Source organism: Drosophila gunungcola, chromosome 3R (genome assembly GCF_025200985.1).
Source record: "Drosophila gunungcola strain Sukarami chromosome 3R, Dgunungcola_SK_2, whole genome shotgun sequence".
Taxonomy (NCBI): Eukaryota; Metazoa; Arthropoda; class Insecta; order Diptera; family Drosophilidae; genus Drosophila; species Drosophila gunungcola.
In genome coordinates this window covers 6,964,393-6,977,609 of record NC_069139.1, presented here as the reverse complement: position 1 = coordinate 6,977,609, position 13,217 = coordinate 6,964,393, and the positions used below count along the sequence as shown (strand labels likewise).

The window sequence follows — 13,217 nt, the reverse complement described above, 5'->3', positions numbered from 1 at the left end:
CGCTAAAACTTTCCTTGCGTTTCTTTTCCGTACAATCAGTCACTCAACAAGATTCTCTTTCTACGGGAGGAAGGTTTACTCAAAAAGATGAACTAGAGTATATAAAAGTGTGTAACACAGCTACTGTCATCATCCGAAATAAAAATTCAAAAACGACATTTTAAATTAAAATACTTTTAAAAATTGTTGTCTCGTGAATATTTTTAGAATTTGCACAAGCGTTATTCAAATAGGGTCCTAATAAGCTTTTTGGATTTATCTTAAAAACACTAAGAGCTTAAATGCTCAGGCATTAATTTTGAAGATGCTGTTTTTTTTGGCCCTATTTCGATATATTTCAGTTGTCGGTTCCCGATCCGGTTTTATTCCCTGAAGTATATGTTCCTTCGTTGGAAAATATTTTCTGTGACTTTCTTTTTTTGCATCTCTGAAAATTGCGGTACACCCCAAAGCCAAGGTAAATCCCTATTCGGGCTAACCAATGTCGATCAAAAGTATTGTTACCGCCCCAGTACAGCAATTTGAAATTTAATTCTTATTAATTCTTTTCTACAAAATTATCGATGGAAAGAACGATACATTTTACCATCAATCGATGTGCATCCAGGAAGAGAGGCAACTATCGAAAACGAATTGCAGCACGAGCCTCGAGAAGAGAAGAAGATTTTTTAAAGCCTTTTTTTTATAATCCAGAATATATTTTAAATATAAATAAATTAACCATTGTTTCAACTAAAATGCTGTTAGAAGCTTCGTTTTAATGGCCGGCTGTAACATTCTTTAAAAAATCTTACTATACGTGTATTGAACGACTAAGTTCCGCGTGTGCAAGAGAAATTACTCTATAGTGAAAGAAGAAAACTAAAATACTATATGCGTATCGAACAATTAAGTTCCGCGTATACAAATAAAACTTGCTACTGATATAGTGACTCCTAGTTGGTTGCGTATATATATATATACATACATATATAAGAAAGTTACAGTTCCGCACCAGCAAAGGGAAAAGACACTGCGCAGTTGTACTCGTATACATACAAAATTCCCATATACCGATGCGAATTTTAACTGCGTAGATAAGAGCAAGACAGTTCCGCAGAAAAGAATTTTGAACACATGACGCCGTCTAGATGTGTATCGTTTTCGTGATAAAACTAACTGGAACAAACTGACCACTAAAGCCGTGAGTAGGGGCATAGCGCTCGAAAGTGAATTTCGCCCAAGAAGTCAAAGAAAAGATCAATTTGAAATCAATTACAAGAATACGAAAATGTTCAATCGCGATTACGATAATGCCATATGTGGCTTTTGCAGAAAAGATCGAACCGGTAACGACATTATTTGGGTGCAATGTGAAACTTGCAAGACTTGGTACCATTTTGCTTGCGTGCGCGATGAAAGTGACGATAACCTTAAAGGCTGGGCCTGCCCTACTTGCAAGCAAATTACATCCTAAAAAACAATTAAAAGGCTATCCGGATCCGATGCAGATCGTGGAAAACAACTTGCAGCAAATCAACGTAGCTGAAGTTGAGATCGACAAAACTAGTTTGAATTATTCAAAGGCCCCAATCATCAACACATCCACTAATGTTCTTATGTTACAGATGTTAGAGGAAAAGCGGGAAGCTGATCAAAAATATATCCAGCAAAAGTATGAAATACTTGCACAGCAGTGTGGCGCGAACATGACGTTGCCACATATCAATATGGGTCCAACCAGCGCTCAGCTATCAGCACGCCAAATACTTCCAGCAGACTTACCACCCTTTAACGGAAATCCAGACGAGTGGCCAGCCTTTATAAGCGCTTTTGAGAACAGCACCTCTGTGGCTGGCTTCTCGAATGTGGAAAACATGTTACGCCTCCAAAGATGTCTGAAAGGAAAGGCTTACGACCTAGTGAGGGACAAGCTTTTGTTGCCAACAATGGTCCCCGAGGTCATAAGCACATTAAAGACGTTTTTCGGCCGCCCTGATCAAATTTTGGATCGCCTAATCGACAAAGCAAGGAGAATATCCGTAAACAAGGACAGGCTGGACTCACTGATTGACTACGCCCTGGCAGTTCGCAACATCTGCGCTACGATGGAAGCATGCAAACTCGACGCTCACATCAACAACCCAATGCTTGTAAAGGAGCTAGTTGACAAGCTCCCAAATCAATATAAATTGACTTGGGCTAATGCACCCAAAAGACGGATCTATTGGAAACGTAAAGACTTTTAGTGATTGGTTATACAAGATCGCCGAAGCAGCCTCCACCGTGGTTTCAACGCCGTACTCGAAACCAAATAACGTACACACTCACACCAGCTACAACACCGGACGGCCCCAACACATCGAATCGGATGAACACAGCTCTGAGAACACGCCTTGCTTCAAATGCCAAAGCACACAGCATCAAGTCGCACATTGTGAAGGGTTTTGTAATCTCCCCTATGAGGAAAAGCAGCTAATTGTTCGTGACAATCGACTTTGCTTTAAGTGCCTTAAAGTCCACGGAAGAAGATGCTTCTCAACTAGGCCGTGTGGGATTGGAGGATGTGAATCAAGACATCACCCTCTGCTCCATAAAGGTAGCCAGACTAACAATGTCGTTGCATCTCACCAAGCCAAGTTCCCTGACGGAGAGCAATATTTTCGAATTGTGCCCATAAAAGTTTATTGCAGCAATGTTATCATTGACACTTTCGCCTTTTTAGACGAGGGATCTTCGGTGACACTCATAGACGAATCATTCTTCAAGCGCTTTAACTTACGCGGCACTCTTGACCCAATATGTATGCAGTGGACTAATCAAACCACCAGAATGGAAAGGAACTCTGTGCGCTTTAATATTCGAATCTCAGGAACAGACGACAAAAAGTCATACTGGCTAAATAACGTTCACACAGTCAAAAATTTGGGCCTACCAAGACAAACTGTCAACGTAAGTGAGTTAACCGCCAAATACCCGCACCTAAATGGAATACCCTTAAAGTCTTATTCAAGTGCTGAACCAATGCTTCTGATTGGAACAAATAATTGGAAGCTTGCTGTTCCTCGAAAACTACGAGAAGGAAAGTGGAACGATCCTATTGCGTCGAAGTGTATACTCGGTTGGGGACTACAAGGCTCCGGCTACGCCAAGACCGCATTCTCTATGCACCACTGTCAATGTAATTGGGAAGAAATCGATAAAACCGTTAAAGAGAGCTTTAATGTTGACTCTGTAACTCCAAGGACTCTTCGTTCCATCGATGACGAAAAGGCCCTACAAATATTAGATAGTACTTGCACAAAAGTTGATGGCCACTATCAAGTTGGTCTCCTATGGCGTCACACCAACCCCATTTTACCAGAAAGCTATAATAGCGCAATGAAGAGATTGGACTGTCTGAAATCAAAAATATCCCGGGAACCTGATTTGTATGACAAGATTGAGCTACAGATCAACAATTTACTTGAGAAGGGTTACGCAGTCGAGATGTCCAGCGCCGAAATGAATATAAAACATGAGCGCGTTTGGTACCTTCCGATATTTATCACTCACAACCCAAATAAACCAGAAAAGGTTAGGCTTGTATGGGATGCAGCAGCTAAATCTCACGGAAAGTCACTGAACGATTTCATGGTCACAGGTCCTGACCTTTTGCATCCCCTCACTGAAGTTTTAATGGCGTTCCGGGTTGGAAAAATAGCAGTTTGCGGTGACATTGCGGAAATGTTCCACCAAATTCGTATCCAGGAAGCAGATTCGCACGCTCAGCGATTTATATGGTTTAACAAAGAAACCCGAGCTCCAAGGATATTTGTTATGAAAGCAATGACTTTCGGCATATCTTGCGCTCCATGCATTGCTCATTACGTGCGAGATAAGAACGCGAAGGAGTATAAACTGAAGAGTCCTCGAGCCTTTGAAGCTATTACTGAAGCACACTATGTCGACGACTACATAGACAGTCTGGCCGACGAAACAGAAGCAATCAAGGTTTCTTTAGAGGTTCGGGACATACACGCCGCAGGAGGCTTCAATATAAGGAATTGGGCATCTAACTCCCCCGAAGTTCTGAAGCATTTGCTGGGCGACTCGATTACCCTACAACCGGCAAAGGAGCTCGGAGATGCAGAGAAAGTCCTTGGTATGTTTTGGGAACCGAAAACTGACATGTTTAAATACTTTTTCAAATTTACACGAATGAAAAGAAACATCCTTTCCGAAGAAGCGATGCCAACCAAACGAGAGGCCCTACAAGTGTTGATGTCTATATTTGACCCATTGGGATTCTTATCCTGTTTCACCATAGGCCTAAAAATTCTGCTACAAGAAATTTGGCGCACAGGAATAGGATGGGACGACGTCTTACCGGCACCTCAGCTTTTATTTTGGGAAAAATGGAAGGGCTTGCTTTCCCAAGCCGCAACAGTTCAGGTCCCACGACATTACTCGCCATTACTCCATATCGCAGACTTCACCGAACTACACACCTTTGTGGATGCCAGCGAGTTCGGATATGCAGCCGTCTGCTATTTTCGAATAGGAAAAGGAGATGACATCACTATATCATTGGTCGCAGCAAAAAGCAAAGTGGCACCTCTTAAGCCGCTTTCCATACCCCGAATGGAACTACTTGCCGCTTTGACTGGCGCGCGCTTATCTCAGAAAGTCCGTAACACACGTAACATAAAGGCCGATGAACACATATATTGGACGGACTCAAGGACTGTTATTTCATGGCTGACAATGGATCCGCGAAATTTTTACGCCTTTGTCATGCACCGTGTTGGAGAAATCATGGAGACCACGAATGCCAGTCAATGGCATTGGGTTCCAACTAAGCTAAATGTAGCAGATATGGCCACGAAATTCACATCCAAGCCCAATCCTGAAGAATGGGTAAATGGGCCACATTTTCTCCGACAGTCAAGGGACCAATGGCCCAAACAACCCGATGTATGCAACTTTCCAAATGTTAAATGTGACGAGATCCGAAGAACTGTATTGGTAATGAGAAGGACCAGTGTAAAAGCGATACCGTTAAACGTTGAGTGTATTTCGGATTGGAAGCGCTTGTACAGGGCAACCGCTACTTTCTTATTGTACGTAGGAATTCTTCAAGCTAGATGCAAAGCTGAAAAAATAACAAGACACCTTTCGATTGAGCAACTAACGTCGGCAAAAAATATTCTTTTCAGGAAAGCGCAGCAGGATGGCTTCAAAACAGAACTTGACACCCTTCAATCAAGCCAAAACATAACAAAACCAAGCGCGTTAATCGGCTTCAACGTATACATTGATGATGAGGGCATAATGCGTACTCAAGGGCGGGCGGATTCTATAAATCAAAACAGGGACCAGATCGTACTGCCAAAGCATAATCACATCACACATCTTGTAGTAAAGGACTTTCACGAAAAAAACCACCATATGCTTCACGAGGGCACCATTAATCTCATACGAAGCATGTACTTTATCCCTCAGTTGCGAATCGTATACAAATCGGTTCGAAAATCGTGTCAAATATGCAAGAATAATTCTGCAATCCCGGAACCACCACAGATGGCGTCACTCCCTCCAGCCAGAATTGCTAGTTTCGAAAGGCCATTTACATACACTGGAGTGGATTTTTTTGGGCCTATACTGGTAACTGTAGGCCGACATAAGGAGAAGCGCTGGGGCGTTATTTTTACATGCCTCACTCTACGTGCCGTCCATATAGAAATAGCCTATAGCCTTGACACTAGCTCATGTGTAATGTGCCTAACTAACTTTATGTCCCGCCGCGGGACACCAAAGGAAATATTTTCGGACAATGGCACAAATTTTAGAGCAACAGAGAAGATCGTCAAGGAGGAGCTAAAGAACATTGACTTCGGGAAACTTGTCATAAAATACGACCAGATCAGATGGCGCTTCAATCCACCAGCCGCTCCGCACATGGGCGGAGCCTGGGAGCGCCTAATTCGTTCCATTAAACTGGTTATAAAGTCAATTTCTCCGAACTCCAACTACAACGACGAAAGCCTAAGGAATGCTTTATTAAGTGCAGAATACGTAATTAACTCCCGCCCTTTGACCTTCGTATCATTAGAGGCAGAAGACGATGACGCATTGACGCCTAACCATTTACTGTTGGGATCGGCAGATGGCTACAAACCAACAGTCACAACTGAGTTGAACCCAAGACAACGCTGGTGCCAGGCTCAAGAACTAGCTGATCTATTCTGGAAAAGGTGGGTGAAGGAGTATATGCCAATTATCACTAGGCGGTCCAAATGGTTCCCAAAACGATCCCCGTTGGCCGTTGGAGACATCGTAATCATAGTAGACGAAAATCTTCCTAGGAACCTTTGGCCCAAGGGACGTATTACAGAAGTAACCACAGCTAAAGATGGTCAGGTCCGATCTGCTACAATAAAAACTCAACATGGAATTATGGTCCGGCCAGCAACAAAAATAGCTGTACTAGACGTTTTACCGAAATCAAAGTAAACCCTTGTAGCTGTTTACGTAGGGGGGAATGTTACCGCCCCAGTACAGCAATTTGAAATTTAATTCTTATTAATTCTTTTCTACAAAATTATCGATGGAAAGAACGATACATTTTACCATCAATCGATGTGCATCCAGGAAGAGAGGCAACTATCGAAAACGAATTGCAGCACGAGCCTCGAGAAGAGAAGAAGATTTTTTAAAGCCTTTTTTTTATAATCCAGAATATATTTTAAATATAAATAAATTAACCATCGTTTCAACTAAAATGCTGTTAGAAGCTTCGTTTTAATGGCCGGCTGTAACAAGTATGAAACCCCCGAATCTGGTTTCGATGCAGACTGAGTTGAAATGAGTGATTGTGATTGGTTTGGATTCCTCTCGTGTGCTTTTTTTTCCGTAATAAAATCCCCCTTCATGCCTTATCAGGAAACGCAATTATAGCTGACGGGGTGACTATAAAAGCTCTCGCCATTCCTAGTGCAATCACCAGTCACTCAGATCAGCAACATCAGAAGCATCAGCTTGAAATCAACCAATCTCACCATGAACTTCTACAAATTCTTCGTTTTCGTCGCCCTCTTCCTGGCCATCAGCATGGGACAATCAGAGGCTGGCTGGCTAAAAAAGATTGGCAAGAAACTCGTAAGTCCTTAATACTCAAATATATTTAGTTGTTGCTTACCCTGATCCTTTTTTACAGGAACGAGTTGGCCAGCACACCCGAGATGCCACAATCCAGGGTCTGGGAATCGCTCAACAAGCCGCCAATGTAGCTGCCACCGCCAGGGGATAAATTTGGAACCTCTTCACTTTATTAAACCAAAAACCTATTTATGTATTTAAATGTAATTTATTATCTGTTAGCAAATAAAAAATAATATTCTTTAGTAAAATAAAAAGGCTTATTATTTTAATCCAATAATTGGTGTTTTAATAATTTTAAAAGAGCACACAATTTAAAAAAATATCACTTCTACAGTTCTCCTCTGATACATCAGCCATTAACTGAAGAAATAACATTATCAGGGTATTTTAATGTGTTGGGAATTTTATATACTATATAATTTATTTCAAATTTTCCTTATTTGCCTCGGCAAGATTAAATTAGGATCACAAGATCTCGCTTCAATCAACTATAATAAATGTATTTGAATTAATAAAATATTACTATAAAAAAACGTTTAACCAAATAAATTATGCTAGTCATCAAAAACATTTACTAGGAATTTTCCAGATGTGTATTTATTTGTTATTTGTATATTTTCGTCGGGTGCGTTCATTGCGATAAGCACTCAATTAATTCCCAAAACTTTCTGATTAGAAGATTATATCATTTATTATGTATTCTAAACGCTGTGTAATTGTTTTTTTTTAGTTTGGCATTTATTTATCTTTGAGTTTTTACAAATGTTTTACAAATACATTGTTTGCTTCAAAATACAAGTTTGTTTATTTTAATTTAAAGGTAAATGTTAATGAAATTAAATAAATAATATTATCAGGCAGGTATGTAGCAGGTTGAGTGTTATCAATATTTGTTCTCAACCCCGAGCGGTGGCTGCTACATTGGCGGCTTGTTGAGCGATTCCGACGACCTGGATGGTGGCATCTCGAGTGTGCTGGCCAATGCGTTCCTACAAGAATATCTAAATTAATATCTCAAGTGAGAATTATGATTAGAAATTCTTACGATTCTCTTTCCCAGCTTCTTTAGCCAGCCCGCCTCCGAATGTCCCAAAGTGATGGCCAGGATAAGGGCCACGAAGACGAAGACCTTGTTGAAGTTCATGATGAGATTGCTGGTTTGTTGGCAGAACAAAAGGTAGGTGTTGCTATTGCAGTGAGAACTGAGCGACTGATGACTGAACGTCGAAGAGATTAAGCTTATATAGCGATCCCAACAGAAAGCTGCTGAGATGCTGCACAGACGGGGATTTTTCTACTGGGACAAAAGTTCACACAAGATGGATTCAGATCGGAACTGCCATAAATATGACTCTCTGAAGAGGTATTTCAAAATTATTGGGCTTCACTCATCCAGGCAACCGATTATGAATTAGTTTGCATCGCTGATGACTTACAGATTGAATTAAATTAATGCAGTTTTGTAATATTAATAAATATTGGAAAAACAACTGTACAAATGGTCTACACATAATATTATACAAAAAAACAAACATGTATTCCTAATTAAAAAGCCATTATATTATTTTTTAATTTGATTTTTCGTTTTTTGTTTAAATGATTCTAGACCTTTTAATGAGTTATGTATTGCTTTGTTTTTCGACGAAAATTAAGTGCTGGATTTAAAAAAAGGGTAGTGTAGTTCCCCATTTGATCATTGCCCTCTGTCTCCCAGACAAAATCCCCTTCGTCACCTTATCAGCATCGCTTGAGTTGCTGTCCTGGTTGTTTCGCTATCTTTAAAGTCCGGTTATCAGTCGCTTACTGAAATAGACATATCAGCAGGGTCAATAACTTGCACTATTTATAAAATCAGGAATAAACCAGAAAACTTGAATGAATTTTTACATTGTTATCGTTATAGTTATCGTCCTTATATTGGCCCTTAGTTGGGGTAAATGAAAAGCTGGTTGGCTTAATAAACTTAGAAAACTATGCATTAAAATGGAAAATATGAGTTCAGAAACTAGTATTGATATTTCCATAGGAACACTTTGGCCCACATTCAAAAATATGAATATACATGAAGAATTTCACTAGTAAACTTCTCTGAGAACTTTTCAAGTTAAGAAAATTTAAATATTTTGGAAACAGATGCTAATCATCTTTTGACTAAAATTTTCTGTCTCTAATGCAAAATTTCTTTAATCTTTCAGCATAGCAACTGTAGAAACTAAATTATTTCCTGAACATAAAAAATCCCCTGAATCAACATTGCTTTCAAACGGTCTTAACCGCAACCCACATTAATAATCACTCAAAACATAATAAATTCCATTAGTTGTGGTAACAAACACTTTGAACAAAAACAAAAAACTTTAAGGCAGAAAAAGTACGGGAAATAACGCCAAACATTTGAGCGCTAAGCGAAGTGGACTAATCAACAAACACGTTTTATTGGCTTCCCCACAACAGAACTACAAAAAAAAGAGCAAAACAACAAACGACGATTACTCAATGGGTTGAACGATCGAAGAATTGAGTTGGAACGATCTACTGACACATACGCGATACCTCGAACTAGACCTAATTAATGACTTAGAGAAATGTTAGTCAACAGATGTTGGGAACTTTATGATATCGGATGACTATTAGAAGAACGTTTCCTTCAAGTAAATTCCCTTGTCTGATCTTTGCGTTATTATCTTAACTTTAAAGCCTTTTCTTTATGATATTTTCAGGCGAATTGTAATAAAGTATACCCCAAGTTCAGCAATGGGTAACAAAGTTTTTACTACGAATGAGTTTTATGAATGGAATTACTAGCGGGTGATTTCTGTTCCCCCCAAAAGCACACGGAATTCAGAGCTCAATGGGATTCCACACCCAAGTAGATGCGATTGCTGGTGACGTGTTTATGGTATGATTCAAGTGATCGATCAAGATCGAGGGTAATGGGCACACCTGTGTAGCTGATTTCTTCCCTTTCTTCTGGCTATTTTGTCGTTGTTCTTTATTGCGGTTTCCTTATCAGCGCCTCTTATTTATTAATTTCGGATTCGCTGTCTTTCTCAGGGTGAATCCCAGGAAAAAAGTTCCCCCGACGGCATCTGCTGATTATTTCCCTATCGAAAAGGCAAGGCCAAGATGATCAAACATTGACACAGCCATTGTCTCCAGGTGGACTGATAATCTTGGCGCACTGAAATGGGAATTTAGATTTCGGGGATGCCTCTTAAAAAGGTCATTGAAGAGCTGCATGAGTCATTTCGGTTACTCTGGTTGTCTTCTGGAATAAAGTAATTCAAAGGCACAAAAGTTAAACATAATATAGATGCTGTAAATATGAATGGGCCCATCAGCATCTGACGTTTTCTATAGTCACTACATGTGCTGTAATCTAATCAGAATTTTTATATGAATAACAGATTAATCACATATAATTAAAACAACAAATTACCTCTAAGACAGTAATAAATAAGAATTTTTTTAAAGCTGTTCTTATAAACTATCTTCAGGGTTTATACTTTTTACTCGCACTTCAAATGCCAACCCAGATCCAATAGAAATTCACTTCCTTTTTAACTTACCTTAATATCATTTAAGTCATCTGAATACCTCCCTCCAGTCTGAGTAGTTGAGCCATGCTTCGGAACCAGTTGCGGCATTTACTGACTTACTTACGCTACTGTGGGCTCTACCAACTGGAGGATAAGGATGAGGATGCGAACTCGTCCTGGCGGTTATGACACAGGACTCGCTCCCTCCTTTTGTGTCTCCGCCTGCCACTTGTAGCTGTCACTCAGCGGTTAATTCGAGCGATTTTATTTACATTTCGCAAAGGCTATGGAACCGGAAAGGAGCAACATGGAGTGGCAAGAGGAAGCGGAGTCAAGGCCCAAGATGGATAAAGCGTTTTTACTTGTTAAGGAAATTAGTGGCATATCCTGACAAGGCGCCCATCATCCTCGTAGCTTCCTATTCTAGATGCTCTATTCTTAGTCACCTCTCTACCCCGAAATATATATATCTGCAGATATATCCCCACCCCTGATTGTGTGTGTGTGTGTGTGTTTCTGCCGCCCTTGCTGATTTAATTCATTTGTTGTCTTTGCTGCCAGCCTATTGTCTGCCCCTCGTTGTTGGTTTTTTATGGTTGAAATTAAAGTTACATTTTCGTGGTGGTTGATATTATGTGCCGATGAGAGTGAAAGCCTAAATCCAGGGCCATCCCCTCTTAAAAATCAAGTACAGTTGCATGAGTGTGTTTATGGTGTACTAATCTAGTGTTTCTAAATTAAGATTAGTAAGCTTCTTATATTAAAATAGGCATTTAAAAGTTGCAGTTCCACATAAAGATAAAAGTAAACTATTTTATAACTAGTACAAAATTATAGATGCAAAAAAAAAATTATTAAATAAGCTAAAAAACTGCTTCCTTAAATATTGAAACTTCTAAGATTGTAATTTTTAAAAGCTGGACATTGAGTTTACTTATAAGTATAGGTTTCTAAAATATTTGTAATAGGGATTCTAAGCACTAAACTGTTAGCACATCTGAAATTACAATTTTTAATTAGACATCAAATAGTCTGAGAAAGCTCAATCTTTATTAGCAGCTGGACAAATAGATAAATGAAGACAGTCTTCCTCGTTTAAAAAAGGGGATCTACTGTAGTCTCGTGTTTGCTGCTCTTTCTCTTTTCGTAGCGAAAAAATTCCCCGTCCTCACCTTATCAGCATCGCTGTCTTCGCTATAAAAGCTGGCTAAACCTGAAGTCCAGACATCAGTCGCTCAGTTACCACAGCAACAGCTATATCAACAGCTTTTTCGTTTTTCTTAAATTAATTACAAATTAAATTTAACAAATCATTATGAACTTCTACAAGATCTTCGTCTTTGTGGCCCTCATCCTGGCCATTAGCTTTGGTCAATCCGAAGCCGGTTGGCTAAAGAAACTGGGCAAGAGAATTGTAAGTATTGCCCCAAAAAAATTGAAAATAATTAAAAAAATCAAAGTTACAAAATAAAAGGAATTTAAGATATTTATATATTTAAACTAACCCACGATTTATCTATATAGGAACGCATTGGCCAACATACTCGCGATGCCACCATCCAGGGTCTGGGAATTGCGCAACAAGCCGCCAATGTAGCAGCCACCGCCAGAGGATGAGAATTTGATGTCCATCAAAGGATTCTCCAAGGATAACCTGCTTAATTATAAACACTTATTTATTTGCAATCACATAGAAATAAACTAGCTTACATCCCCGTAATTTACATGTGCATATGTGTCTATGTCTATGGGTTTTTTATGGGTGCCGCTAGGTTGAGTACACTTTCCCAGGGTGGCTGGTCTTGCCCTGTTTTCCCACAGTTTTCCCGCAGATACTGAGGATCAGGGCACAAGTGTAAGGGCTCCCTTGGGCCATCAACCTTGTGCTCCGGGTCCACCTCTTGTTGGTGGTCATTTCGGGCACAAAACGCGTTTAAATGTCAAAACACTTGTGAACCTTTTACGGGGCGGAGTTTTGGGTTAGAGTTGAAATGGGTGAGAGTTGCCCTTGGCTCATGTGTTTTGTGTGTTGTGTGTTGCATGTTGTGTTTCGTATTTTGTGTGTTCGGCTGGTAATTTGCTTTGATTTACTTACATGAGCGGAGGTCGCGCCACGTGACCGCAAAGTTTACATTAAATTATCGGAGCTCCTTGTGGAAATGATTACACAAGTTTCGCGGAAGGAAAACAAAAAGAGTGGGGGTAATGAAATTGGAATATTCTCTCTGGCATCACATGAGTGTTTGGCTAGAAACAAATTCTAAATTAATGAACTTTTTGATGGTGGGTAAAAAAAAACTCATAAGACATTCAGATTCTATTACATAAAATTGATAAATTTAAATAAAATATTTTTAAAATGTATGTATTGGCAAAAAAATCTCATTAGCTTAAATTACATCAAATTTTAATAAATCATTTAAACAATGTTTCTATTCTATTCTGTTCTTAACTTAAAAACCTGCACATACAAGTATATTGTAGAATTTTGACCAAAAGAGTTTAAACTCAAAACTTTATTTAAGCACAAAGTTTTATAAATTCGGTTGATACTTA

General features: G+C 39.4%; 4 protein-coding genes across 4 annotated transcripts; 3 read left to right on the top strand and 1 right to left on the bottom strand.

The window, feature by feature from the left end:
• The first annotated feature begins 3,003 nt into the window (after positions 1 to 3,003).
• LOC128251924 (uncharacterized) lies at positions 3,004 to 6,474 on the top strand. The gene is made up of 3 exons (XM_052979197.1): positions 3,004 to 4,123; positions 4,451 to 5,081; positions 5,178 to 6,474. The coding sequence occupies exons 1-3, from the start codon at positions 3,004 to 3,006 to the stop codon at positions 6,472 to 6,474; spliced, it is 3,048 nt and encodes a 1,015-aa protein (XP_052835157.1).
• A 479-nt stretch (positions 6,475 to 6,953) lies between these two features.
• On the top strand, positions 6,954 to 7,376 carry LOC128266288 (cecropin-2-like). The gene is made up of 2 exons (XM_053002699.1): positions 6,954 to 7,119; positions 7,178 to 7,376. The coding sequence occupies exons 1-2, from the start codon at positions 7,021 to 7,023 to the stop codon at positions 7,268 to 7,270; spliced, it is 192 nt and encodes a 63-aa protein (XP_052858659.1). The 5' UTR covers positions 6,954 to 7,020; the 3' UTR covers positions 7,271 to 7,376.
• A 462-nt stretch (positions 7,377 to 7,838) lies between these two features.
• On the bottom strand, positions 7,839 to 8,347 carry LOC128257050 (cecropin-C). The gene is made up of 2 exons (XM_052987855.1): positions 8,168 to 8,347; positions 7,839 to 8,111 (listed from the first exon to the last, which is right to left on the bottom strand). The coding sequence occupies exons 1-2, from the start codon at positions 8,264 to 8,266 to the stop codon at positions 8,019 to 8,021; spliced, it is 192 nt and encodes a 63-aa protein (XP_052843815.1). The 5' UTR covers positions 8,267 to 8,347; the 3' UTR covers positions 7,839 to 8,018.
• A 3,532-nt stretch (positions 8,348 to 11,879) lies between these two features.
• Positions 11,880 to 12,381, top strand: LOC128256949 (cecropin-C). Its single transcript, XM_052987688.1, has 2 exons — positions 11,880 to 12,075; positions 12,186 to 12,381. Exons 1-2 carry the CDS (start codon positions 11,977 to 11,979, stop codon positions 12,276 to 12,278), a joined length of 192 nt encoding a protein of 63 aa, XP_052843648.1. The 5' UTR covers positions 11,880 to 11,976; the 3' UTR covers positions 12,279 to 12,381.
• The last annotated feature ends 836 nt before the right edge of the window (positions 12,382 to 13,217 follow it).

Excerpts from the sequence above, each read along its gene's own strand:
- LOC128251924 (XM_052979197.1), top strand. The coding sequence starts at position 3,004 with ATGCTTCTGATTGGAACAAATAATTGGAAGCTTGCTGTTCCTCGAAAA. Across the intron at positions 4,124-4,450 it reads AGATGCAGAGAAAGTCCTTG|ACTTCACCGAACTACACACC; the intron begins GTATGTTTTGGG and ends TCCATATCGCAG. Across the intron at positions 5,082-5,177 it reads GCAACCGCTACTTTCTTATT|GAAAGCGCAGCAGGATGGCT; the intron begins GTACGTAGGAAT and ends TATTCTTTTCAG.
- LOC128266288 (XM_053002699.1), top strand. The coding sequence starts at position 7,021 with ATGAACTTCTACAAATTCTTCGTTTTCGTCGCCCTCTTCCTGGCCATC. Across the intron at positions 7,120-7,177 it reads AAAAGATTGGCAAGAAACTC|GAACGAGTTGGCCAGCACAC; the intron begins GTAAGTCCTTAA and ends CCTTTTTTACAG.
- LOC128257050 (XM_052987855.1), bottom strand. The coding sequence starts at position 8,266 with ATGAACTTCAACAAGGTCTTCGTCTTCGTGGCCCTTATCCTGGCCATC. Across the intron at positions 8,112-8,167 it reads AGAAGCTGGGAAAGAGAATC|GAACGCATTGGCCAGCACAC; the intron begins GTAAGAATTTCT and ends ATATTCTTGTAG.
- LOC128256949 (XM_052987688.1), top strand. The coding sequence starts at position 11,977 with ATGAACTTCTACAAGATCTTCGTCTTTGTGGCCCTCATCCTGGCCATT. Across the intron at positions 12,076-12,185 it reads AGAAACTGGGCAAGAGAATT|GAACGCATTGGCCAACATAC; the intron begins GTAAGTATTGCC and ends TTATCTATATAG.